This window comes from Lipotes vexillifer, unplaced genomic scaffold (assembly GCF_000442215.2).
Source record: "Lipotes vexillifer unplaced genomic scaffold, Lipotes_vexillifer_v1.1 scaffold543, whole genome shotgun sequence".
NCBI classification, from domain to species: Eukaryota; Metazoa; Chordata; class Mammalia; order Artiodactyla; family Lipotidae; genus Lipotes; species Lipotes vexillifer.
In genome coordinates, this window is record NW_006799055.1 from 5,178,219 (window position 1) to 5,202,823 (window position 24,605).

The 24,605-nt window shown below is 39.3% G+C and overlaps 1 protein-coding gene across 1 annotated transcript in view; it reads right to left on the minus strand.

Moving 5' to 3' along the window:
- SGCG (sarcoglycan gamma) overlaps positions 1 to 20,345 on the minus strand; it is a 26,357-nt gene extending 6,012 nt beyond the window's left edge. Inside the window, exons 1-5 of the mRNA XM_007471462.1 lie at positions 20,151 to 20,345; positions 19,436 to 19,537; positions 17,805 to 17,892; positions 9,616 to 9,735; positions 6,041 to 6,113 (exon numbers count right to left, since the gene is read on the minus strand). Coding sequence (XP_007471524.1) covers positions 6,041 to 6,113; positions 9,616 to 9,735; positions 17,805 to 17,892; positions 19,436 to 19,537; positions 20,151 to 20,345 — 578 coding nt within the window. The remainder of the gene's footprint in view (positions 1 to 6,040; positions 6,114 to 9,615; positions 9,736 to 17,804; positions 17,893 to 19,435; positions 19,538 to 20,150) is intronic.
- Positions 20,346 to 24,605: the final 4,260 nt, after the last annotated feature.

Sequence of the window (24,605 nt, forward strand, 5' to 3'; positions counted from 1 at the left end):
TAGGGAAAGTCTTTTAATTATGGCTTAAAATCCAGAAGTAATAAAAGAAATGATTAATAAATTTCAGTATATAAACATTAAAAATTAATAGAAATATAATAGGAAAAAGGCTAATATTCTGAATATGTATGTATTTTAATCCCTACAAATCCATTTTTAAAAGTAATTAAAGAAGCAAAGAGATGAAGAGTCAATTCACAGAAAAAGCAACCTTAATAACAAAATAAAAATATGAAAAAAAGATGCTTAACCGCACTAGTCATCAGGGAAACAAAAAGTAAAATAACACAATATAACACACATCAGGATGAAAACTTCCATAAACTCTGACAGTGCCGAATACTGGTAAAAACGTGAGGAAAGGCCAACTCTTACTGCTCGTGAATTAGACATCATTGCAAGCACTCTGAGGTGTACGTTGGCCAAGTCTGGTAAAACTGAGTATGTTCATCCCCGAAACCCACACATTCCAAAACTTGGTAGAACAGAAAGCCAAGCAGTGCGCTTCATGGCTGTCCTAAAAGAATTTTGAAAAAACGAGGCACCCGTCACGTATTTTAAGTTAACATCTAAATGTTTTATCATACATTTAAGTATCTGCAAAAGATGTAATTTCTTCCATATTGTAAACATTGTTATTTTTTTAAATGAATCTAAAAATCATGGAGATTTGATACCTGCCAACCTTCAGTTGACTCCTGTGTTCCTTCTGACATACCCTCAGTGTTTGGATTTTTGAGCACTTCTTACTTATTGGCTATAAGATGCTCTAAATTCATCTACATTCCCAGTCCTAGAATGAGCCAAGGATTCCTCCAAAGAACCCTGATTCCTTTTGTTGGAGAATGGTATGAGAAACCAAGTTCTGGCTGCCACTGATTTTAATTACTCAATCTCTCATTCCTAGAACTTCTTTTTGTTATTTTCCAAATATTCCGTTTTCATCTTGTCTTTGCCTTACCTTTGTATTCAAGTTTTTTTTTTCTTTCTTTCTCTTTGAGCCTTTTATTCACACCTGTTTTAAAATCCCTTCGCTTTGCTCTACTACTTGGAGTTTCAGGGGTAAGTTGAAGTGGCTGCCAGGTCTTCCCCATGGTAGTTCAATTCCTTATCCATTTGCCTTTTTCTTCTTTTAGTAAGCTCATCTTCAGCAAGATTTTTTCTTCCATCAGTGTTTTTATGCCATTAATATCTTCAATGTAGTTTCTCTCTCTCTCTCTCTCTCTCTCTCTTTTTTTTTTTATCACTATTGGTTTATAGACTTGGTGCAATTTTTTTTTTTTTTTTGCGGTACGGATATCTCAGTTTGGGCATTTCGTATACACTAGACTATACCTTAGAATCCCAGTCCCCATAATATATTAAAGTCCCAGCCCCTAATCTCTATGGGATCCTGATTTCTCCCTGAGTACCCTTGACTAAGCTTCCACTTTTCTCTGACCATAAATTTCCTCTTTATTACTGGGACCTGGGAACTAGCTTTCCTTGGTTTCTAGTTGAGCAATATTTATAAACTCTTATTAAGCAAACCAATATTTACAAGTGTTTGAAACAGGAACAAATATCTCCATGCCTGCTCATTTTACTTGACTAATGAGTACACACATATATTACTGACTATGTGCTAGCCATTGTTTCCACAAATTTACAAATAATAACATATTTAATCACGTCACATCCCTATTGCGTTGCAGAGGCTTTGCAGCTTACCCTGCCATATCCACATCTACTGATTCCTTAAGTTTCAGTTCACGTGCTTCCTTATCTGTGATTTCATCTCAGATCACCCTGAAGAATTCATGCTCTTTTTTTTTATGCTCTCAATATAATTTGTACCTTCATCATGGCAAAGAATTATGTTGTTTTAACTTGCTTGCATGTTTCTTTTCCCAATAGACTTTAAACTCACTAAGGTCAGGGACCATGCCTTTTATCACTGTAGAACCAACGTCTATCATAGACTCTGGCATATAAATACACTTAACACATTTTCGCTAAATTAAAAAAAAAGATGGAATTTTATCATGTGTGAATGAGTAGCTTTAAAACAGTATGTCAGAGTTCACACTTTTTTTGAGGACGATTTTGCTGTAAGAAATATAAATCTAGCTTAAATACAAGTTAATTATATTTTTGTCTTAACTAAAATAATAATTGTTACCCTTTCATGACTACCATTTGAGCAAATACCAAAATTTGAATTGTGATATTTAAACGTGTATATTTCAGAGATCTTTTTATAAATGCATCATGATCTTAACCCAACAGAATCCACATTCAAAGTTTTCATGGGTCAGTTAAGATATTCCAGGAATATCTTTTTACTTTACTCAGGCCAGGAATAGTAATGCTACTGGACAGAAATAAAAAGGGAAAGACAGTTTACCGCAAGAACTTACAGAAGAAAATACGACTCTCATGTACTCAATCAGTGGAGCCTGGTAGTAAATCAAAGAATAAATCAGTGAAGGGTTCACTTGCATGGTAGAAAGAGGGAACAGAGTGTATACAGATGGGTTTTGGGTTCAGAGCTGAAGTTAAGTCATGAGTTGGTTACATTTCTTTCCTTTGTGCCTTAGAACGCGCTACTATCTAGAGCTCAGTGTTCTCTTTTATAAGATGGGGCTCAAGTTGATACTTTTCAGGTCGAATTGATGAGTAAACGAGGTAAATTATGTGACCGCACCTTTCCTGACCGTGGAAGGCATTCAGTACATATTAGTTCACGTCTTCCATCCAAACCTCACTCCTTATTGTAAGCAATTCCTTACAATTTCGTTACATGCTCAGCCACTTTGGTTGTAACATTTGGGTTATGTAATCCTCGCTTAGTATCACCCTTTAGAAAGCCAGAGAATAATACCCTTCTGCCATTTCTTTTTTAGTAAGGGACTGCTGTAGAAGCCAGCAGATTGATTTCCTAATGGGAAGACGTATGATGAATTGTTTAATTTTGAGACCTATAATTTTAAAATAGTGACAGTTATTTCAAAGAGTGGCTTGGCATCTCTACAATTTACATTATTTTATAATTCCAAAATGGTTTTAATGGGATTATTTTTTAAAGGTATTGAATCATTTTCCTCTCCTAGGAACATAAAATGTTCTGTCCCCTAACTATAATAATTCTGTAATATTAATCTTATGGTCCTTTATCAAAATCAATGAAATTGTTATAATTTATTTATTTATGTATTTATTTTTTTTGCGGTACGTGGGCCTGTCACTGTGGTGGCCTCTCCCGTTGCGGAGCACAGGCTCCGGACGCCCAGGCTCAGCGGCCATGGCTCACGGACCCAGCCGCTCCGCGGCATGTGGAATCTTCCCAGACCGGGGCACGAACCCGTGTCCCCTGCATCGGCAGGCAGACTCTCAACCACTGTGCCACCAGGGAAGCCCAGAAATTGTTATAATTTAATTGTCACAATCTATTTTTATGCTGCCAATGTTCTCTAAGTGGGTAAGATGAATTGAACTCTCATTTGCTTTTGATGAATATTTAATTAGACATTAAAATTACGAGAAATGCTGAATTTCCTAACCCCAATTCCATTTTGTGTGAATATCTACTTGATAATAAAAATGATTATTTGTATTCCACTTTCAGTTTAGAAAAAATATTTTTAACTTAAAAGCTTATTAAATCTTTCCTAGAACACTCTGAGATGTGCATTACTAACAACTTTTTTTAAAGATTTTTTTTTTTTTGATGTGGACCATTTTTAAAGTCTTTTATTGAATTTGTTGCAATATTGCTTCTGTTTTATGTTTTGGTTTTTTGGCTACGAGAGATCCGCGGGGATCTTAGCTCCCTGACCAGGGATCAAACCCACACTCCCAGCATTGGAAGGCGAAGTCTTAACCACTGGACTGCCAGCGAAGTCCCTATCAACGTTTTATATACGAGAAAAAATAGCCTCAAAAGGTGAGTTTGGCCAAGGTCACCAGGCTTGTCTGTAAAGCTGGGATTCCTACTGTACATTATTCCCTATTATACATAATATGTTAACATGTTAATTGTCTCCTGAATATTTTTCAAGTTCAAATTCTAAACGTGATTTTAAGTCACATTGTAGACTTTAAGACATTTGTTTTTAAAAATATTGTTTTTGTTATAAAATACAAATATACTATTGGAATAAACAGTTACAGCAGCAAAGAACATTCAGTAGCCTAGTAGCAAAGTGAAATACACACAGTCACACAGAGACTCTGTATAAAGAATAAACTTATATATATGGAACTGGGTGATTTTATATATTCTGATATGATGTAAAGATATACCAAAGGTTGAGAATTTTGTGCTAAGTGAAATAAGCCAGTCACGGAAGGACAAATACTGTTTGATTCCACTTAAATGAGGTACCCAGAGTCCTCAAATTCATAGAGACAGAGACTCGGATGGTGGTTTGCAGGGGTTGGGGGGAAATGGGGAGTTAGCGTTTAATGGGCACAGAGTTTCAGTTTTGCAAAATGTAAAGAATGCTGGAGATGGAGGCGGGGGATGGCTGCACAACAATAAGTGTACCTTAGACTTTTGAACGGTACACTTGAAAGTGGTTAAGATGGTAAATTTTATATTATGTGCATTTTGCCACAATTGAAAAAAAAGATATATCAACTTTTTTGCGTATATGAATCCGTCAAGCTCTCGGTTTTATAACATTCTTGTCTCTGCTAACAGTGCACATATTTAAAAAATGTAATGTAAACTGAAAGTTTTAAGAATGCCTTTTGCAAATTTCAAGCCCATATAAGACACCATCGTCTTTCACTAAAACGTGCAAATGTCTTGCCTCAGCTGATGCTCTTCAGGGAAAAACGAAGGGTCTGTGGACCACATGAATCATAGCCCCATGTGTGGCCTGTGACCTGAAGTGTGAGGACAAGCAGATGTTCGTGGTGTCTCCAAGGGAAGGAGGGCACCCTAGTCAGGTGGGACGACGTGTGAAGCAGTGTGGAGTCCGGGCCCGGCAGTGGCTCGGTCTCAGGGCGGGTGAGGCAGGAGGCCCCCAGGCTGCCAACCTAGACAGCCCCAAGGACTCTAGGTCACAAGTCAGGTGCCCCAGTAGCATTCTGGACTTTACTCTGGCTGATGTGGAATCAATGAAACATTTAAAATAGCTGCATTTACACCCCCATGTTCATAGCAGCATTATGCACAATAGCCAAGACAAGGAAGCAACCTAAATGTCCGTCAACAGAGGAATGAATAAAGAAGATGTGGTACCTATAGACAACGGAATACTACTCAGCCATAAAAAAGAATGAAATAATGCCATTTGCTGCCACTTGGATGGACACAGAGATTATCATACTAAGTGAAGTAAGTGAGAAAGAGAAAGACAAATACCATATAATATCACTTATGTTTGGAATCTAAAATGTACACAAATGAACTCATCTACAAAACTGAAACAGACTCACAGACATAGAGAACAGACTTGTGGTTGCCAAGGGGCAGGTAGGGTGGGGGAGGGATGGATTAGGAGGTTGGGATTAGCAGATTCAAACTATTATATATAGAATGAATAGACAATAAGGTCCTACTGTATACCACAGGGAACTATATTCAATATCCTGTGATAAACCATAATGGAAAAGAAAAAAAATTCTTTTAAAGTATGTAAAGTATAAATATGTTCTGAACTGTACACTTAAAAATGGTTAAGATGATAAATTTTATACGTGTATTTTACCACAATTTAAAAAATCGGAAAAAATAAATAAAATAGCTGCATTTAGCCAAGTCCCTCAGATTTTCTGGAGGCAGGAATAGCTATTGGAACAGTACAGGCTGCACTGGGGCAGGGGCAGGGCTAGTAAAGAGCTCAGAGACAAAAGGACGGGACATACAGTAGGACTTCTAACCTCCTTTGGATTTTTGTAAGAAATGACTTGTTATGGGCAGAAGTTCATCAGAATAAAGACAACTAATGGAATAAGAAACAGCCTGGTAATATCTGCTAACGTGTTATTCTAGCACATAACCAGGTATCTTCTGTAAGAGAGTTTGTTTATATTTGAACAAAATTCTTACCTAAGGTCCTGGATTGGGTCCGGTTTTATGAGGGGCGTCTCCACTGAATGTTCAAAAAGAGCCCCTTCAGGCCCTAAACACAAACCAAAGATGAAGCTTTTACAAAAGTAAAATAAACAACAGCCAACAAAATCGAGCATTTATACTGCATATTACAGGACACGTAGGTTCTGATCGTTGCTGAATTTGTACAGATGTTTGAGTTGCAGGAAAAAAATAGGTATAACTGCTTTCCTGCTTTTCCAAGGATACCACGATTTCATTAGATGTCTATAAACAAAATATGATTTTTAAAGCAGTTACAAATACCCAAGCTTATTTTAAAGCCAGAAAGCGATATTAGCCCTCAAATTGAAAGAAATTTCAGTTGAAAATTGCATTAAGTCCATATATTTTCGGTAATAGTAATTTGATTCATTCTCTAGGTTTTATGTGTAAAAATTGTATCTTGTGTCATCTGTTTCTTAAGGCACATCAGGAAATTTATAGAAAAATCCAAAATTTGAATATTTAAAATTGACTTTCTAATTTGTACGAATCAGTATGTTCCCAGTTGTCTGGTTAGTCTGAGAATTATGTGCAAGACACGGTGTGGGTATTGGGTTAGGGTGCAGAGATTCGAAGGTGATATATCCTAACTTGCTTAGTACTCAGAACCCTACAAGGCAGGTATGATTATTTTCCCATTTTACTGAAGAGGAAACTAAGGAACAGAAAGGTTAATTAACTTGCCTAGAGTTACACAGCTAAGTGGCCTGGACTGTGATTTGACTTCAAAGCCCACACTTTTAACCTATGCACAGCAGGGTTATTCACAGATAAGTGCTCATCATGATTTACCTAGGTCCTTCTGCCTGGCCTAGACCACACCCCTGTCTTGGGCTCTACCCATCAGCTCAAAATGAAATTTCAAAATTAGAAACCAGGGCTTCCCTGGTGGCGCAGTGGTTGAGAGTCCACCTGCCGATGCAGGGGACGCGGGTTCGTGCCCCGGTCCGGGAGGATCCCACATGCCGCGGAGCGGCTGGGCCCGTGAGCCATGGCCGCTGAGCCTGCGCGTCCGGAGCCTGTGCTCCGCAACGGGAGAGGCCACAACAGTGAGAGGCCCGCGTACCGCAAAAAAAAAAAAAAGAGAGAGAGAAACGCAAGCAATTTACTCTGAGGAGAATTTAGGCTGGAAAGACAACTTAAGGGGCACAGACCCCCTGAGGCCATCAAGGTCCTCTTATGGAAGTTTGGAGAAGTCACTGCACAAGGAAGTGACCCTTGGAATTGATGGGACCATTCACCACCACTGAAAGGGGAAAGTCAGGAGAGAAGCAGAGCTGGAGGAAAATACTGAATGAATCAGCCTGGAGACCTCCTGTGGGATCATGTCTGTCCTTAGAGCTGAAGCCAGTTTTAATTGGGCCTTTTGTTCCTTTCAGCTGAAGGGCTGTTAACTGATGGAGCAGGTCATCAACTGTCCACAGAGCTGCATGACTGGGTCCGGAGCCAGATGTGTTGAGCATGTGCTTGAAGGGTGTGGTCCTCTCTAAGCAGCTGCTAGAGATCCATCTTCACATCTGTAAGGGACATGGACTCACCACCTTCACTTCGTCAGTGGCTGAAACCTTACTTTCCAGGTCCTCTTTTGTGGGTGGCTTTGTGGGTGACTCCAGAATTCCTATGTCCTCACTTGTGACATACGTAATCCCGTTTAGCTAATCAGAGAAGGGTGAAGGGATGGAACTGCCTTATTGCTAGATTGTGTCTCCCCTTAGTGATGAGACTGGATACTCTTACAGGGCCCCATTTTCCGTCCTAAATGTTGGGGAATGGACCCCGCCTAGCGAATCACTGCCAAGGAACCAAAGTACCCAACCGTGCATCATCTTCCAGACGCCAGTTCTGGCAACGGGATAAAATTTTTTTTTGAAGATGACATTTTGATGCTGCTCCAATAACATGTTCTGCGACTGGGGTTAGTAAAAGAGTTGCTGATTTTGGTCACTTGGTGACAATTCTATTTTTTAGGGGGAAAAATGAGACTCTGCCGAAGGCCGAGATCAATTTCAAAGTGGGCTGGTGAAATTGTTTAACCTCCTCCGTGAATTTGATTTAAAAATGATTTTTCAGTTTCCCCGTTGACTGGAGTACATATGGCAGCTGTTTAAGAATGGACGAGGGATTTCACGTTACTCTCTGAGTTCCTGAGACAAAGGCAACGGCAAGAAAGCACTTCTTGATGTGCGTTCAGATCAGGAATGTACTGCAACTCAGGCATCTGGAGGGGCCACCTTAAAGAAAGACCACTGAGTCCCTCCCCTTACGCCCCATGCTCAGGGCAAGTGGCCAGAGGGAAGAGTGTACAGCCAAGCATTGAATTCTCTTTCTCTGCCCCCAGAGTGACCTGGTTCTCTGTCGCTTCTCACTCCTCTTTCCTTGGCTGTCAACTACTGCTGCTTTTACTGATCCAAGAAACTCCAAAGGCTACTTGAAATCAATCCATTTAACACAGAGATCAAACTTTTATAGTACATAGTGGAGAAAAGCTTGAATGGGAATTTACTTGGAAAAATTAACGTTTATAAAAATATTCTTCTCGTATTTTATATATTTAACGAAACTTAACCATCATTGTAGCAACTATGGAGTCGTATGACATAAAGAATAAATCAAGTTTTGTTTTTTGGTGCAATTTTCCCAACACAGTTGGAATTATATGATGGCTGTTGTAGTTTTCTACTTCTGTGTAAAGCCTTTGGGTTACATCAATTGGAAAGAGATAAAAGGAAACAATATGGTGGGGGAAAAAAAGTGGGTAAAGATTTGTGAGGAAGATTTCATTCTTTTAAGAGAGTGTCAAAGAATTTCAAAAGAAATGCCATGAAGAAAAGTCAACAAATTCAAACTACAGTACTTTTTCTTATCGGCCTGAAATATTCCACAGTAAACTTGCCAAAACTGCAATTTGCTTTTGCAGAAGTGCCCTCCATGCGATACTGTTTTTCTTAAGAGTTACTACAGATGAATGGATACAGAAGATGTGGTATATACACAATGCAATATTATTCAACCAGAAAAAGAAGGAAATCCTGCCATTTGCAACAACATGGATGGACCTCGAGGGAATTATGCTCAGTGAAAAAAGTCAGAGAAAGATAAGTACTGTATGATCTCACTGATACATAGAATCTAAAAAACAAACAACAACAAAACAAAAACTGAACTCACAGCCACAGAGAACAGATTGATGGTTGCAAGAAGTGAGTGTTGGGAGGTGGACAAAATGGGTGGAGGTGGTCGAAGGTACAAACTTCCAGTTATAAGACAAATAAGTCGCGGGGATGTGATATACAGCATGGCGACGACAGTCACCACGTATTGTGTATTTGCAAGTTGCTAAGAAAGTAGATCTTAAAAGTTCTCGTCACAAGAAAAAATTTTAAGTATGTGTGGTGATGGACGTTAATTAGACTTATTGTGGGGATCATTTCACAATATATACAAATATTGAATCCTTATGTTGTACACCTGAAACTAATGTTGTTTGTCAATTATTCCTTAATTAAAAATAAAGAGCTACTACATACCAGTTACTCGAAGTTTATCTGTACCAACCACAACTGCCTTTTCATCAAGAGTAAACAGTGGCTTGCTGTCCTTGGAGTTGATCTGAAACTGCTGACTCTGGACCTCTACCATTTTGGGACCTAAAGAATGGATTAAAACATTTTATTATAAAGTGTGTAGTCTATGCAGTGTTAAAAGCTCTACTTTTACACATGCCATGGCACCCAGTAGTACCAAATCACTAAACATTTAAGATTGTTACCAGTAATTTTTTTGATTCTGTGATTAAATTTTAAGTCCTAAGCCTAAATCTATGATATTATTAAAATTAATGTAGGTCACATGTATGTTGATCTATATCAAATATATGTATGAATGAATTATATAAAAATTAATTTTTTCAGGTTTTTAAAACTTGCCAAAAATAATATGATTCTTCTATGCAGATTACTGAAATTGGTATTCTTTTGACTATTAACCGACTGAGGAGTTTATATTCTGAAATGTGAGATTTGTGAAAGACCATCTTATGAATGGCTTCCTTCAATGGCCAAAGTTAACGCAGACAATGAATGAGTCACACTCAGATTCTTGCCTCTGCCCTAATCCTCACCTCCTATTCCATGGAGCAAACAGACATCACCATGGAAACACACCCTGAAGTTTCTGCCCTTCACCTTCATCTCAGCCATTTCTGTCTTCTCCAGCCCTTCTTTCTATTTCAGGGACAGGGCATCACTTTCTCCTCCAAGCTTGCTCCTTTCACATGAACTTTTTCTGTCTGTCTGTTCGTTTTTGCTATACAGCAGGTTCTTATCAGTTATCTACCTTATACATATTAGTGTATATACACCAATCCCAATCTCCGACCCACTGGCTTTTAAATTAAGACTGTACTCAGCAGATGTTTAATGTGTGCTTCTGTGTGCCAGGCACTGGGGATGCTGTACCTTCAGCGTGTGAGATCTTGTTCAATGTCTCTCATTGGTACAGTTGGGTATCCATCATTTTATGTTTTCTGATTTCTCTGTGCTTCCTGTCCTTCTAACCTTAGCAGCATAATGGATTCATCTCTCTAGAACATAGCGTTCAGCGTTTGCTTAAGGAACTGCAAGTGTTCCTTCATTCTTTTGTTAGTTCTATTTTCTTATCTAGAAAGGTAAGTTTATTGTGAAATGGATACTTGTAGATTTCATGTATGTGTCCCTGTGTCTCACAGTACTCATTCAAGTTGATTGCTACCTGTTAGAATTTAAATAGAAGCTTTTCAACTAATACATTAATCAGTTTTGGATATTGTCAGCAACATATTCTTATATTTTTTCACTAATTTGTACCTCAGAACCCTCCAACGATTCTTCACTTAAATGTGCGTGTGTTCACATGTTACAAAGTGGAACACATTTTTTTCTCTATGTTTTATCTCCTTTCTCTTAAGGAAGCCTGGCTTTATTTTTTGATAGTTGCCTGTATTTTTGCTCTCCTGAGCTTTCACCCAAACTCAGTTATCCTGTGATTCAGTGTCACTACTTACCTCTTCTGGGTCCCTGATATATCTTACATATTTATCATACAAACACTGATTCGCATTAAGTGATGAATTTGAAGTTATTTGAGTTTAGAATCAAGAGGAAAAAACTGGAGTAATTTATCCAATAAGAGTTCACTGTTTAGCTCATTGGAGGTTCATATAACAATTCGAGGAGAATTTATCAAGTGAAAGTGGTTAAACTAAATGACATTTTTTTCTGTAACCATTGTTTCATATACATTGATGAAATAGTCAACAAATGAGTTTAGCTGCATAATTTTCATGAGTAACAAAGCTACATAAATCCTCAAATCAAAGAAAATCCAGGAAAGTGAGTCTCTTCCATTAAGCACAAATTCATTGTATGCTTTTATGTTCAAGGTTTTGTGCTAAGAATTGAGGCTATATAAAAGAGGAGACGCAGTTCACAACTTATAGGATTTCATAGTCGACTGAGGAAAAAGGCATATAAATCTAGTCCCAGGGCAAGTGCCATGATACAAGCATGGACAGTGTCCAGTGAGAACCCTGACAAGGAATTCCTGTCCCTCCTGGGGCATCAGGGATGACACCTCCGGGAAGAGGATGTCTGGGCTGACCTGGAAGAGTTCATGTTTCCCTGATGAAGGGAGAATGCGAGATTCCAGGTAGAGGGGGCTACTCAAGCAAACGCGCAGAGGTGGATAAAATTCCACCTTCACTTTATAAAAAATATAGACATAGAATGTTCAGTTTAAATATGTTTTCCACTTCAAAAGAAACTGTGCTCCAAGTGATAACAAGCCCACCACAGGAATAATCATCTCTTAAAGTAAGTGAGTTTATAATTAAATCTTTTAACTTTCATTAATATTCTACTAGTCTTTATAACCTTGCTGGACATGTATTAGTGCTTAGTAAGTCACCCTCATGTGCAGCAGAGTTCTTTAAGAAATAAAACTCAGGGCTTCTCCGGTGGCGCAGTGGTTGGGAACTTGCCTGCCAGTGCAGGGGACACGGGTTCGATCCCTGGTCCGGGAGGATCCCACATGCCTCAGAGCAACTAAGCCCTCAAGCCACAACTACTGAAGCCTGTGCGCCTACAGCCCATGCTCTACAGCAAGAGAGGCCATCACCATGAGAAGCCCATGCACTGCAACAAAGACCCAATGCAGCCAAAAATAAATAATAAATTAATTAATTTTTTAAAAAAAGAAATAAAACTCAAATACTTTCTTTGTGATTAAAAAAGGAGCTATCTGGGGCTTCCCTGGTGGTGCAGTGGCTGAGAATCTGCCTGCTAATGCAGGGGACACGGGTTTGAGCCCTGGTCTGGGAGGATCCCACATGCCGCAGAGCAACAAGGCCCGTGAGCCACAACTACTGAGCCTGTGCGTCTGGAGCCTGTGCTCCGCAACAAGAGAGGCCGCGATAGTGAGAGGCCTGCGCGCGCACTGCGATGAAGAGTGGCCCCCACTTGCCGCAACTAGAGAAAGCCCTCACACAGAAATGAAGACCCAACACAGCAAAAATAAAGTAATTAATTAATAAACTCATACCCCCAACATCTTCTAAAAAAAAAAAAAGAGGAGCTATCTGGTAAAACCACAATTTTAATGAAAGGCTTTGGTACAAATAATGAGGGAAATAAAGGAATTAGGGCTTCCCTGGTGGCGCAGTGGTTGAGAGTCCGCCTGCCGATACAGGGGACACGGGTTCGTGGCCCGGGTCGGGAGGATCCCATATGCTGCGGAGCGGCTGGGCCCGTGAGCCATGGCCGCTGAGCCTGGGCGTCTGGAGCCTGTGCTCCGCAACGGGAGAGGCCACAACAATGAGAGGCCCGCGTACCGCAAAAAAAAAAAAAAAAAGACGGGGGAGCTCTGATAGGGCGAGAGAGAGACATGGACATATATATACTAACAAACGTAAGGTAGCTAGCCAGTGGGAAACAGCCGCATGGCACAGGGATACCGGCTCGGTTCTTTGTGGCTGCCTGGAGGGGTGGGATAGGGAGGGTGGGAGGGAGGGAGACAAAGAGGGAAGAGATATGGGATTAGATGTATATGTATAACTGATTCACTCTGTTATAAAGCAGAAACTAATACCATTGTAAAGCAATTATACCCCAATAAAGATGTTTAAAAAAAAAAAAGATAAAGGAATTAAATAAAGGAAGTTTTTATGACCTGATGAATTAGGTTTGTGAAATGGCCTAAGCGGTTTCTGGTAAAAACACAATCAAATTCTTCCTGGCTTTTACCATATGCCCCATTAACAGCTCCGCTCCACCCGCCCACCATGATAGCTTTAAGACAGCATCATTTAAAAACAAATGTCACAGAGTCCTTTGAGAAAAGGAAAGATTTATTCTGCTGCTGCAAATATCGTATCACAGAAAATACTGGACTGGACGTATAAAACTGTGGTTAAGTTCATTCTACTAATTTTTTGGTATCATCTTGTATTACTAGGTTCAACTTTATAAGCCTGGAGTCAGTGACTCTTATCTGTATAGCTTGGCTCTATTCCTTAGGCTAGTCTGTTACATCCAAGCACATGAGCTCCTGGACCTATAATAACCAGGAAAGGGCTCCAGTGCTGTTCACAGCAATTGCCTTGGATGAACCCACTGTTTTTTAAAAATGTATTTTATTGAAGTGTAGTTGATTTACGAGGTTGTATTAATTTCTGCTGTGCAGCAAAGTGATTCAGTTATAAATATATTCTTTTTCATATTCTTTTCCATTATGGTTTATCACAGGATATTGAGTATAGTTCCCTGTGTTATATAGTAGGACTTGTTTATCCATCCTATATATACTAGTTTGCATCTGCTAATCCCAAATTCCCAATCCACCCCTCCCCCACCCCTCGGCAACCGCAGTCTGTTCTCTATGTCTGTGAGTCTGTTTCTGTTTCATAGGTAGGTTCATTTGTGTCATATTTTAGATTCCACATATAAGTGATATCATATATTTGTCTTTCTCTGTCTGACTCACTTCACTTAGTATGATTATCTCTAGCTCCATCCATGTTGCTGCAAATGGCATGATTTCCTTCTTTTTCATGACTGAGTAGTATTCCACTGTATATATACACAATGTATATTATGTGTGTGTGTGTGTGTGTGTGTGTGTGTGTGTGTGTGTACCACATCTTCTTTATTCATTCATCTGTCTATAGACACAGGTTGTTTCTATGTTTTGACTATTGTGAACAGTGATGCTAACCCCTTGTTTTTTACTCCTGACTTTCTTTGTTGAATTTCTCTCTTCTGTTTTACCTGAGAAATTTTGAGTTTGTTTCCCACTTATGACCCCAAATCCCTCACAGCTGTGGCTCAGACTTATACTTGAACCCTTGTCCACTCTGGAGCACCCTGGACAGGCCACCTTCCCCCACCCCATCTCCTAGAACTCTCTCTCACACTTAAGCTGGCTTTCCAGCCCATCCCTTCCTACACAGTCTTTTATTCATTCCTCCATTCATTCATTCAACAAGTATTTATTGAATACCTCCTAAATATATGAGTGGCCTGAATTAAGAACTGTGTCATTGACTGAATGGAATAACATAACTCTAATTTTTCAGTATTACATAATCAAATTATTGTGTGTGTGTATATATATACATATATATATATAATATGCAATAATATTATTGTATATATACAATAATTATATTGTATTTACAATAAATATATTTACAATATAATTTTATAATTATATTTACAATTATGTATATGTATATATATATATATTCCTTGGACTATTATGTAGCCATTAAAATAATGCCATTGAAATGGAAGAAATTAAAAAAACAAAAAGAGAGTACTATGTAGACTTCTATGCAAATAAATTCGAAAACCTAGATGAAACAGCAAATTTCAGGGAAATAGGAATTGCAAAAATTGACCCCATTCAGCTAAAAAGTCTTATTTTGAAGCTAACCAGAATTGGTTTCTATTATTCGAAGTCAAAAGAACATTAACTGTAGTAACCAGAGCTGCATTTATAACTAGTAAGATTCCACTGTTGTTCACAATTTGTTGTCTTTTAGTTCCAAGATTTGAAATGCTAGCTGTTGATGCTTGCTTTCCTATGTTTGATTTCTTTTGGAATTTAAGACTTTTGGCTTTGACTGTATTGGTTGCCAGTTTTTTCAGTGGTCTTAGTAATAAACAATTATTCATTTAATTCAATGGGATTACTTTGTCTAGTTCACATAAATCACATTTTAATATCCAGATTGACTAAATTTAACTTCCTCCAGGAAATGAGAGGCTGGAATGAGTGTGATTGTGGGAAGTCATTTACTGAAAATCATCTTGGATTTGGTGAGCTGAATATTTCCTAGTTCAGGATTCTCAATATAGCAGAGGCTTTCCAGCCCAAGGTTTAATAGAAATCACTTATTTTAACTCTACCTCAGGTATGAAACACTAAGGTTAAAACTCAAAATTTGAGGTTAACAGTTTAAAGTAATTCTGATGGGAAACTTTTTTTTTTTAAAGTGAATTCCTTGGTGACAAAAACAACACCATATTTGCAGCAACTAGGACAGTTCCTGGTGTGCCATGATTTAATGAAACCTGAGTAGAGAGGGAGGGTGGTGGAAACACCCCTGTTGGAGAAGCAAGTCCTGAGGTGACTCCTGGTTTGGCTTCTCTACTAACTAGCTGTGTGTTTTTGAGAAAATTAGCTTTTCAGTGCTTCCATTATTTCATCCACAAAATTGGAGACAGATTTATGTTATCTTTAACTCCTCTATATATGAAAATCCACACTTAGCAAAAAATTAAATGTGAAAATGAGTATTTGTGTTAAATCATTTTCAGAAGAATATAAAATGAATCTTTTACTTTTGGAACTCCTAAAAAATAATTACACACTCTAAATGTTATTAATTACTTGACAGCATATAGAAAGTAGCACATAGGCATTCAATAAATGTTTGTTGAATGAATGACAAAATGGGTAAAAATCCCTCAAACATTTTTTTTTTTTTTTTTACCGGTACGTGGGCCTCTCACTGTTGTGGCCTCTCCCGTTGCAGAGCACAGGCTCCGGACGCGCAGGCTCAGCGGCCATGGCTCACGGGCCCAGCCGCTCTGCGGCATGTGGGATCCTCCCGGACCGGGGCACGAACCCGTGTCCCCTGTATCGGCAGGCGGACTCTCAACCACTGCGCCACCAGGGAAGCCCTCCCTCAAACATTTAAAAGCTATAGTCAGTTAAAAATTTTTAAGAAATTTAAGAAATGGTAGACACCATTCATAATACAACATAATTTATAAAGAAATATGATTTAGTTTAGACAAGTTTCATGAACATATATGCTGTGTAAGCTCAGGTTCATTTCTAGATTTATTGAGAATTTCACTGGGCTTAGTGATAAAACACGCTTCTAAGCAAAACAGAAATACAATTTATCATTTAGAAAAGGTTATAAAGATTAAATCAGAACACAGACTATGGAACTCATGTATTACTGTAATAAAGAGGAATCATAAAGTTAAGATATGACTGTACCTTCCAATGTAACATTATTGTTCTGTAACAACAGCCATTAAAAAAAGGGGGACACGGGGGCTTCCCTGGTGGCGCAGTGGTTGGGAGTCTCCCTGCCGATGCAGGGGACACAGGTTCGTGCCCCGGTCCGGGAGGATCCCACATGCCGCGGAGCGGCTGGGCCCGTGAGCCGTGGCCACTGATCCTGCGCGTCCGGAGCCTGTGCTCCGCAACGGGAGAGGCCACAACAGTGAGAGGCCCGCATACCACAAAAAAAAAAAAAAAGGGGGACACGGAAAGTTACCTGCCTGTGTTAGTAGTACACTTGTCATCTATTTCCCCATAATCTGAAGAGCCATCCAATTTCTTAGATTTAGCAAATCTATAAAGTGTTAATGGTGTAGAGAAGGTATATTCCTTTCACCAGCTGTTTGCTCTTTTGTAATTTCTTCCATCCATATTCTTTCTTTCTAATCCTTCTGCTCTCTGTGCACGATTCCAAAGGACCTCTCTCCCACGTGACCATATTCTTTGGTCTTAGCTGATCGGATGGGTGTACATGGCTCAGCCAAGGGCAGTTGGTTGAACAGAGTAATTGGGCCAATTAGAGTACTTTGCTGTGAACTGAGAATTCATGACATTGAAGACCAAGTTGGCTGGTGTTGAGAACTATAACCAATCGGATGAAGAACCAGAGAGTCCTGTAGAGTCAGAACTGGTGCAACCATGATACCAAGTGAAAATCATGGACAGAGATTCATGGAAAAGAGGGGAACATGGTAGAGAGAAGGAGAGAGGGAGGGGGAGAGAGGGAGAGAGAGGATGAATACTTTGATTCTCCGGCCTTGGTCTTTCTTTTCTTGAGGGCAGCTACTTTGTTTCCTTTCCTCAGTGTCTGTGGGATTATTTCGTATCCTGCAACAATCATTGTTTCTTGTACTACCTTAAATGGTCCTCTTATTACTTGGAACCAAAATAACTTCACTTAAAATATTTCAGACTGTCCTCCCACCACCTGAACTAGTCTCCGTGGTCCACACAGCATGATATTTAGAAAACTCATACTTTGACTGCTCATAGATAACTTTGAATTCTCTAGAAGAAAAAAAAAAAAAAACAAATGGATCCATTCAGCACAACTGTTCATGGACCACACACATGCCAAGCACTGTTATGAAGCTGGACTCACCCACTTTTAACCTGCCTGTAACTTCTCCTTCTGGGTTGCGTGCATTTACAGTCACATTCTGTGCGGACTGCAGAAGCAGCGATGAGTCCTAAAAACAGATTTACAATGTTAGCCAAATACAGACTATTTAAAATGACTATACCTTTGAATTGGTATATAAATTGAGGATTTCTACAAAATAATTTCTCCAATGTCATAGATCCTGTGAACCTATAAATTGGTGGCTAAAACTATTTTTTAAACTTGGATTATATTGTGTGAAGGGGGTAAATGCATTGTTTTTTTTCCCCCCACAAAATATAATAACCACCTGGGTTTACAGAGCCTGTGTGCACTGGTTACAATGGACCAAGTCCGTTCTCAAGGTGAAGATCTGAAACAATCAAGTTTTAATCAGTGTTTTGTCTTTTCCAAGGAATTAAAATTTCATTTCTCATAATTTATGTCCAGGACATGATATATTTTTAAAAGGTAAATCAGAGAGCGGTTAGCTATAAATAAATACCATATTACTTATTTTCAAAACGCAAAAGGCTTCTCACAATTTCAAAAGAGCTTTTAAAATCTGTTGGATGCCTATGTTTTTAGAGCTTTTTGTTGGAAGATACAGTGGCTTTATGAGCACGTAAGTGGGGTCATAGTCTGAGCGGAGGCTTTATCTCACAGAAGATTGCTGGCTTCTCTGTAAGTTTTCTTCAAAAGGAATGCAGTAATTTGGCTGCTGGATTCAGGCGGGTTTATGCCACTCAGAGGGGACCAAATATCTTCCCAAGTTGTGGGGTATAATATGATTTTTCAGAAGGAAAGAAGTTTTAGGAGTGCTTTGGAACTCTAGCAGGTCAGAAATTCCCCAGCTTGCTTTGTGGAAGCAGATGGATTTACCATTGTCTCACCTTTTACCCAATGGCGTGACCTTACTACTTGTTTTTGCTGTGTTTTGAAATAACCAGCATGGTAATAAGAGCTAATAATTCACCGACGATTTTTACCATCCAGCCTCTCCTTTTATCTCCACATTTTGAAGGAGGTAGCATTACTCCTCACATACAGATGAGGAAACTGAGCTCAAGGAGATTAAATGACAGCTCTCCCAAAGTAACAGCTAGCAAGTGACAGTTCCATGACGGAACCCAGTCTTCAGGCGCCAACTTCCAGGCTCTCTTTTTTTTTTTTTTTTTAATCATTTTCCCTGAAAGGGAGGACATGGCCCAGGTCAGAGCTGTGAGGCCTACTCCCGGGGCCTAGACAAAGTAAGCTGTCCCAGGAACCACTCTGGTTGTCTGATCCAATGGATGCTCTCCAACACTATTCTTTTTCTGGCTTCCACCGCAGGGGCTGCAAAGGCTAAATGCTTTCTCAGCCTGTCCTGCAGGGAGGGAGACCCAAGTGATACAATTCTGGTCAATGAGATGTAAGCAGAAATCCGCTGGGGCGGGGCTGGGGGTTTCCAGGCAAGGTTTTGGGTGTGACCATGGCGGTCACTCGCTAGGGCCCACCCAAGGCACGTGGCCAGGGAAACATGCAGTGTCGACGCATGCACACTTCTCATCAGAAAAGCAAACTTTCTGTGTTTCATCATTATTTATTTTTCATGAAACACAAATTATTTAAATGTGTCCTCATTTGCTTACCACTCTGGAGTGTATCTCTTTGGCGTACAGTGGGAATAAAAACTCCGATTCCCCCTCCAGGTGAAGTCCGTCTTCTGTAACATGCAGGTGACCCATCCCTGTCTGTTAAAAAGAGGTTTGTTATTGCTTTCTTCTTCACTTCTTTTAGTATCAGCTTAAGTTATTATGCATTTTCATAGGTTTCCTATCGGCACTTTACTGTATTTCTCTTAAACGCTTTATTTAAAACTTTAGTTGTTTTTATTCAATCTTCAGTATTTTATTACGTCTTGTGTAAATACAAAGGACTGTTTAGGAAATGCATATAAGATTTAAATAATCACTTTATAACAAACATGCAAGAGCCCACCAACATGCCAGAAAAAAAAATCTTACCATTACTATTTAAAATTTTTTAAAAATTAAGATGCAATAAAATGGATCCTTGAGGCTTATAGCTCTATGAGTTTTAACATACATATAGATTCGGGTAGCCACCGACACAGTCAGAATACAGAACTGCAATGAAAACCAACACGCTATAGTTCGCAGTGAAATTATTTTAAAAAGGTAAAAAAGAAAAGTGAATGTTATATTATTTTTTGCTACCGAAAATTCTGATCCAGACAGGAAACCAACATTAACTGCATGAAAGGAAGCTTCTGTTGATACAATGTGGATGGAGTGACAGCACAAACAAAACAAGAACATGTTTATCAGGAAAAAAAATACTTACTGGGGAAAACCACATCACTTTAAGAATCCAAATTGTAAGAGCAAGATTCACAAGGAGGATGATGAGCAAAAGAAGAACAAATAAGTAGAGACAACGCTTTCTCCAGCCATAGATGCCGATTTTGTAGACAGACTGGTTCTCTGGCCGCTCTATGTGGGTGCCTTCTGTGGTCGTGGTGTATTGTTCACGCACCATCTGCCACCGGGTGGGGGGCAAGGGAGGGAGGGGTGAAGAGAGGGGGGAGGGTGGAGGAGGGAGAGAGGGGGGGGTAGAGGGAGAGAGGGAGAGACACATGGCCAGAAAGAGAATTTGTCTGTCAAGATTGATTGACCATTAGTCCCACAAAATACTTTTTACCCCAATAACAAATTTCCCAAATTAGTGATTTTTTTTTTAACATCTTTATTGGGGTATAATTGCTTTACAATGGTGTGTTAGTTTCTGCTTTATAACAAAGTGAATCAGTTATACGTATACATATGTTCCCATATCTCTTCCCTCTTGCGTCTTCCAGTGATGTTTAAAATGAGCATTGGCTATTACTTTGAAACGTGTCACTGTATTTCAACCACGGGGATAATCTGTCATGCAACGTATTTAGATATGACAAATTCATTTGAAATCCAGTGATAATATTTTCAGATTTTAATCAATAAAATCAATACATATACAGCTTTCAAAATTCTGCAAGATTAAACTTGGGATTGAAGCACCAACCTACAACAATCAAGTTACCACATTCTTAAAAGATTCAGTGGGAGGAAAATCAATCTGGTACCAGAGCCTTCTGAAGAAAAAATCCAATTACTCAATTTTATGCCAAATGATTAAATTACATCTTCCTTCAGCTACTAAATTATTCAGAATTAAAAAGGCTCTTTTCAAGATACCTACCACACCAACTCTGGCCTATAATAAAGCTCCCAAGTACTGACCTAGTTCAAGAAAGATCAAAATGTGTACGTGTACAAATGTTTACAAACATTCACTGTTTTATGTAAATTAGGTTAAGAGTCTTAGTAACAATTTCAACTCTACGAAGAGATTTTTAAAAGTTGCTCAATTTTCCCCTTTACACAAAGAAAAAAAGAACATGGTTTTAACTGTTTAAATTAAGATTAGAAATTATGATGACTTTTCTGATTGTAAATGTAGCAAAATGATGAATCATATAAAATATTCTCCTCTGAGATTTTTTATGCATTTATTTTTAGGAATGATTTGGAGCTGTCCTTATTTAAAATGTTATGGTCAAAATAATCCTATAAATTTCTTTCCAACCAAACGACAGGCATTTCCCCGTGTTCTAGCTGATTGTGTAAAATGGTGCTATTCATCACTCAGTATTTTCAAACACCCAGGACTGACAATCTGCATTATTCAAAACCTAAGTGGTTAACAGTTTCATGAGGGCATTCTTCACTCACTCACCTTTGACCCCTCCAGTCTTTTTTTGGATTAGAAAGTCCATCACCACCCACACAGCCGCACATCAGCTCTGCCTTAAACCTGCATCCCAAATCTGTCTCTCTCCATTGCCACGGCTACCGCTCTGGTGCCAGCCACTGCGAACTGTCATCTGCACCACTGCAAACCTGCTTCCCTTCCTTCCCCTCTGGAAACCCCTCTCTACCCACAAGCAGACACGTGAAATGTAAGTCAGCGCCTGTCACTCTAGTTTCACACCTTCCCGTGACTTTTCCCCACTGAGAACATCCAACCTCCTCCATCACCTCCCAGACCCTATATGAGAGCCTTTGCTCACCTCTTCATCTGCAGTTGTTGGTCTTTTGCTCACAGCGCCACATTCACTCTTTAAAGGCCCAGGTGAACCCTCAGGTCAGGACTCACTCCTGGGCATCCCTTCCACCTGAAACCCTCTGCCAGCTCCCTCCTCAGCTTCAGACCTGCTCACATGACACCTCCTCAAAGAAGTCTTCCCCGGACACCCACTCACTCCCAACACAGCACTCTGGTGTATTTATTTCAAAGCACTTGTCATCTAAATAATGGTGGCAAAACCACACTTTCTGTAAAAGATAGGCTAAGAGTCTGCGATTGGATTGGGAAGGGTGGCCAGAGAGTCTGAATTTAAAGCAAGTGCATTATTTTACAGTATTGCTACAGATCGATAAAAACAGCAGTTTTCTAAGTGTGTTTGTATACACATGCACATGCATGCACGCACACGTACGGTTTCCACTTGCTACATATTTCTGTTCCTATCTAGCGCTTCCTATTGCGGGTGTAAAGCTATCACAAACCTAGCTTAACCCAACATGATTTTATTATTTTATAGTTTTGGAGGTCAGAAGTATGAAAATGGGTCTTCCGGGGCTAAAAATCAAAGTGTGAACAGGGCTGCTTGAGAGGAAGGCACCTGGGCCTGAGTTTCGGTAACAAAGCCACGTTTTATGATTGCCCCCCTTAACTCTTTTGGTTAACCTGCCATTTACCAGTGTTAGATGTGTTGCATTGAACAAGGATCTTACTCTAGACAGGCATGATTTAAAATGATGAGGCAGAACACTCAACTCCAGTTTTTTTTTTCTAAAAAGTTGATGTTGTTATTTTAATAAATTATTAGCTTATATTCTAACGGTGACTCATGGTGGCTTCCATTTTTATTTGACACTGTATATTCAATTTTTTCTGTTAGAGACTTTCAGAGGCTATCAGGTTCAGCTAGCTTCCTTCAGATATGTGTTAAAATTAGCATTGGAAAGGACACCAGTTCTTTATCACTTCGAGGTCAGATAACTGTAAAGTATTAGTATTCATGCTGGCAAGAAACTGCTCTGGAACAACGCATTATGCTTTATGATCTACTTATAGACCCTTTACAAAAAATTACTAAGATAATATTTTATGTTAGAACTTAAAAATCTATACTCCAAGGTAAATAATTTTGAGTTTTACTACATCTTGAGCAAAAATTATTTTCATAGGCTCCTTTATTTAAAAAACAATTTATGGGGACTTCCCTGGTGGCTCAGTGGTTAAGAATACACCTGCCAATGCAGGGCACACGGGTTCGAGCCCTGGTCCGGGAAGATCCCACATGCTGCGGAGCAACTAAGCCCGTGCGCCACAACTACTGAGCCTGCACTCTAGAGCCTGCGAGCCACAACTACTGAAGCCCACGTGCCACAACTACTGAAGCCCGCATGCCTAGAGCCCATGCTCTGCAACAAGAGAAGCCACCGCAATGAGAAGCCCGCGCACCGCAATGAAGAGTAGCCCCTGCTCGCCGCAACTAGAGAAAGCCCGCATGCAGCAACGAAGACCCAACGCAGCCAAAAATAAATTAATTAATTAACTAAAAAATATCCCACCCCTTTCCCCGTTAACCATCTTTAAAGTATGTTGATGGTATACTTAATTTTGATTAGCTTTAAATGCTTCTCTCTAAATATAGTTATCAATATTTTAATGCATAAGCCTCCAGACATGAAACATTATAGTATGTTTTGCAAAAATATAAGTTTTCATATGCTCTTGAATTCATGGTTACCCATTTATTATTTAAAATAAAACCATCTTAAGGATAGAGATTCTGCCTTCTGCATTCTTTGATTCTTGTCATAGTACATAGTATAGTAACTGAATACAGCGTCCACTACATAAATGTTATTAAATGACACTGTTAATTTTAACAAACATTTACTGAATGCCTGGTCTGGATAGGCTGTTGCCAGGATTTTGAGACATGGAAATGATAAATACATGGTTGATGCTCAAAAGGAACTAATATAAAAGGATTTTTTAAAAAGGTGGGTTTGAAAAAGAACTAAAGAGACTCCTCAGAAATGAGTTCAGTTATATTTTATCTTTTATTTATTTATTTTTTTTGTGGTATGCGGGCCTCTCACTATTGTGGCCTCTCCTGTTGCGGAGCACAGGCTCTGGACGTGCAGGCTCAGCAGCCATGGCTCACGGGCCCAGCCGCTCCGCGGCATGTGGGACCTTCCCGGACCGGGACACGAACCCGCGTCCCCTGCATCGGCAGGCGGACTCTCAACCACTGTGCCACCAGGGAAGCCCAAAACTGTGGTTTTAAAAGGCATGTTTGCTTAGTTCAGATAGAGGCTTATTTTAAAGCAGTGTTAAGTCTATAAAGATGGGCAATTCAAATATATTTTCTTAGTGTTTTATTCTTGGTTTTAGTAAAGAAACTCAGAAATCTGAACCTTTTACCATGTCCTTATATAGTATTTGACTAAAGGGTAATATCAAGGTCCAGAAGTTGAAGTTGGTGGAAATAAGGCCAAAATAAGGATGTTTTGTTCACTGTTTTGTTCACTACAATATAACCAGCACCTACGGCAGTGCCTGGAACTGAGTAGGGGCTCAATTATACGTATTTGTTAAAGGCAGGGGCAGAATGAAGTATATATTCTCATTTACGATGTGTTTGTGGAATAGGTCCCCGTGTCTAGGTCCAATGTTAGGACT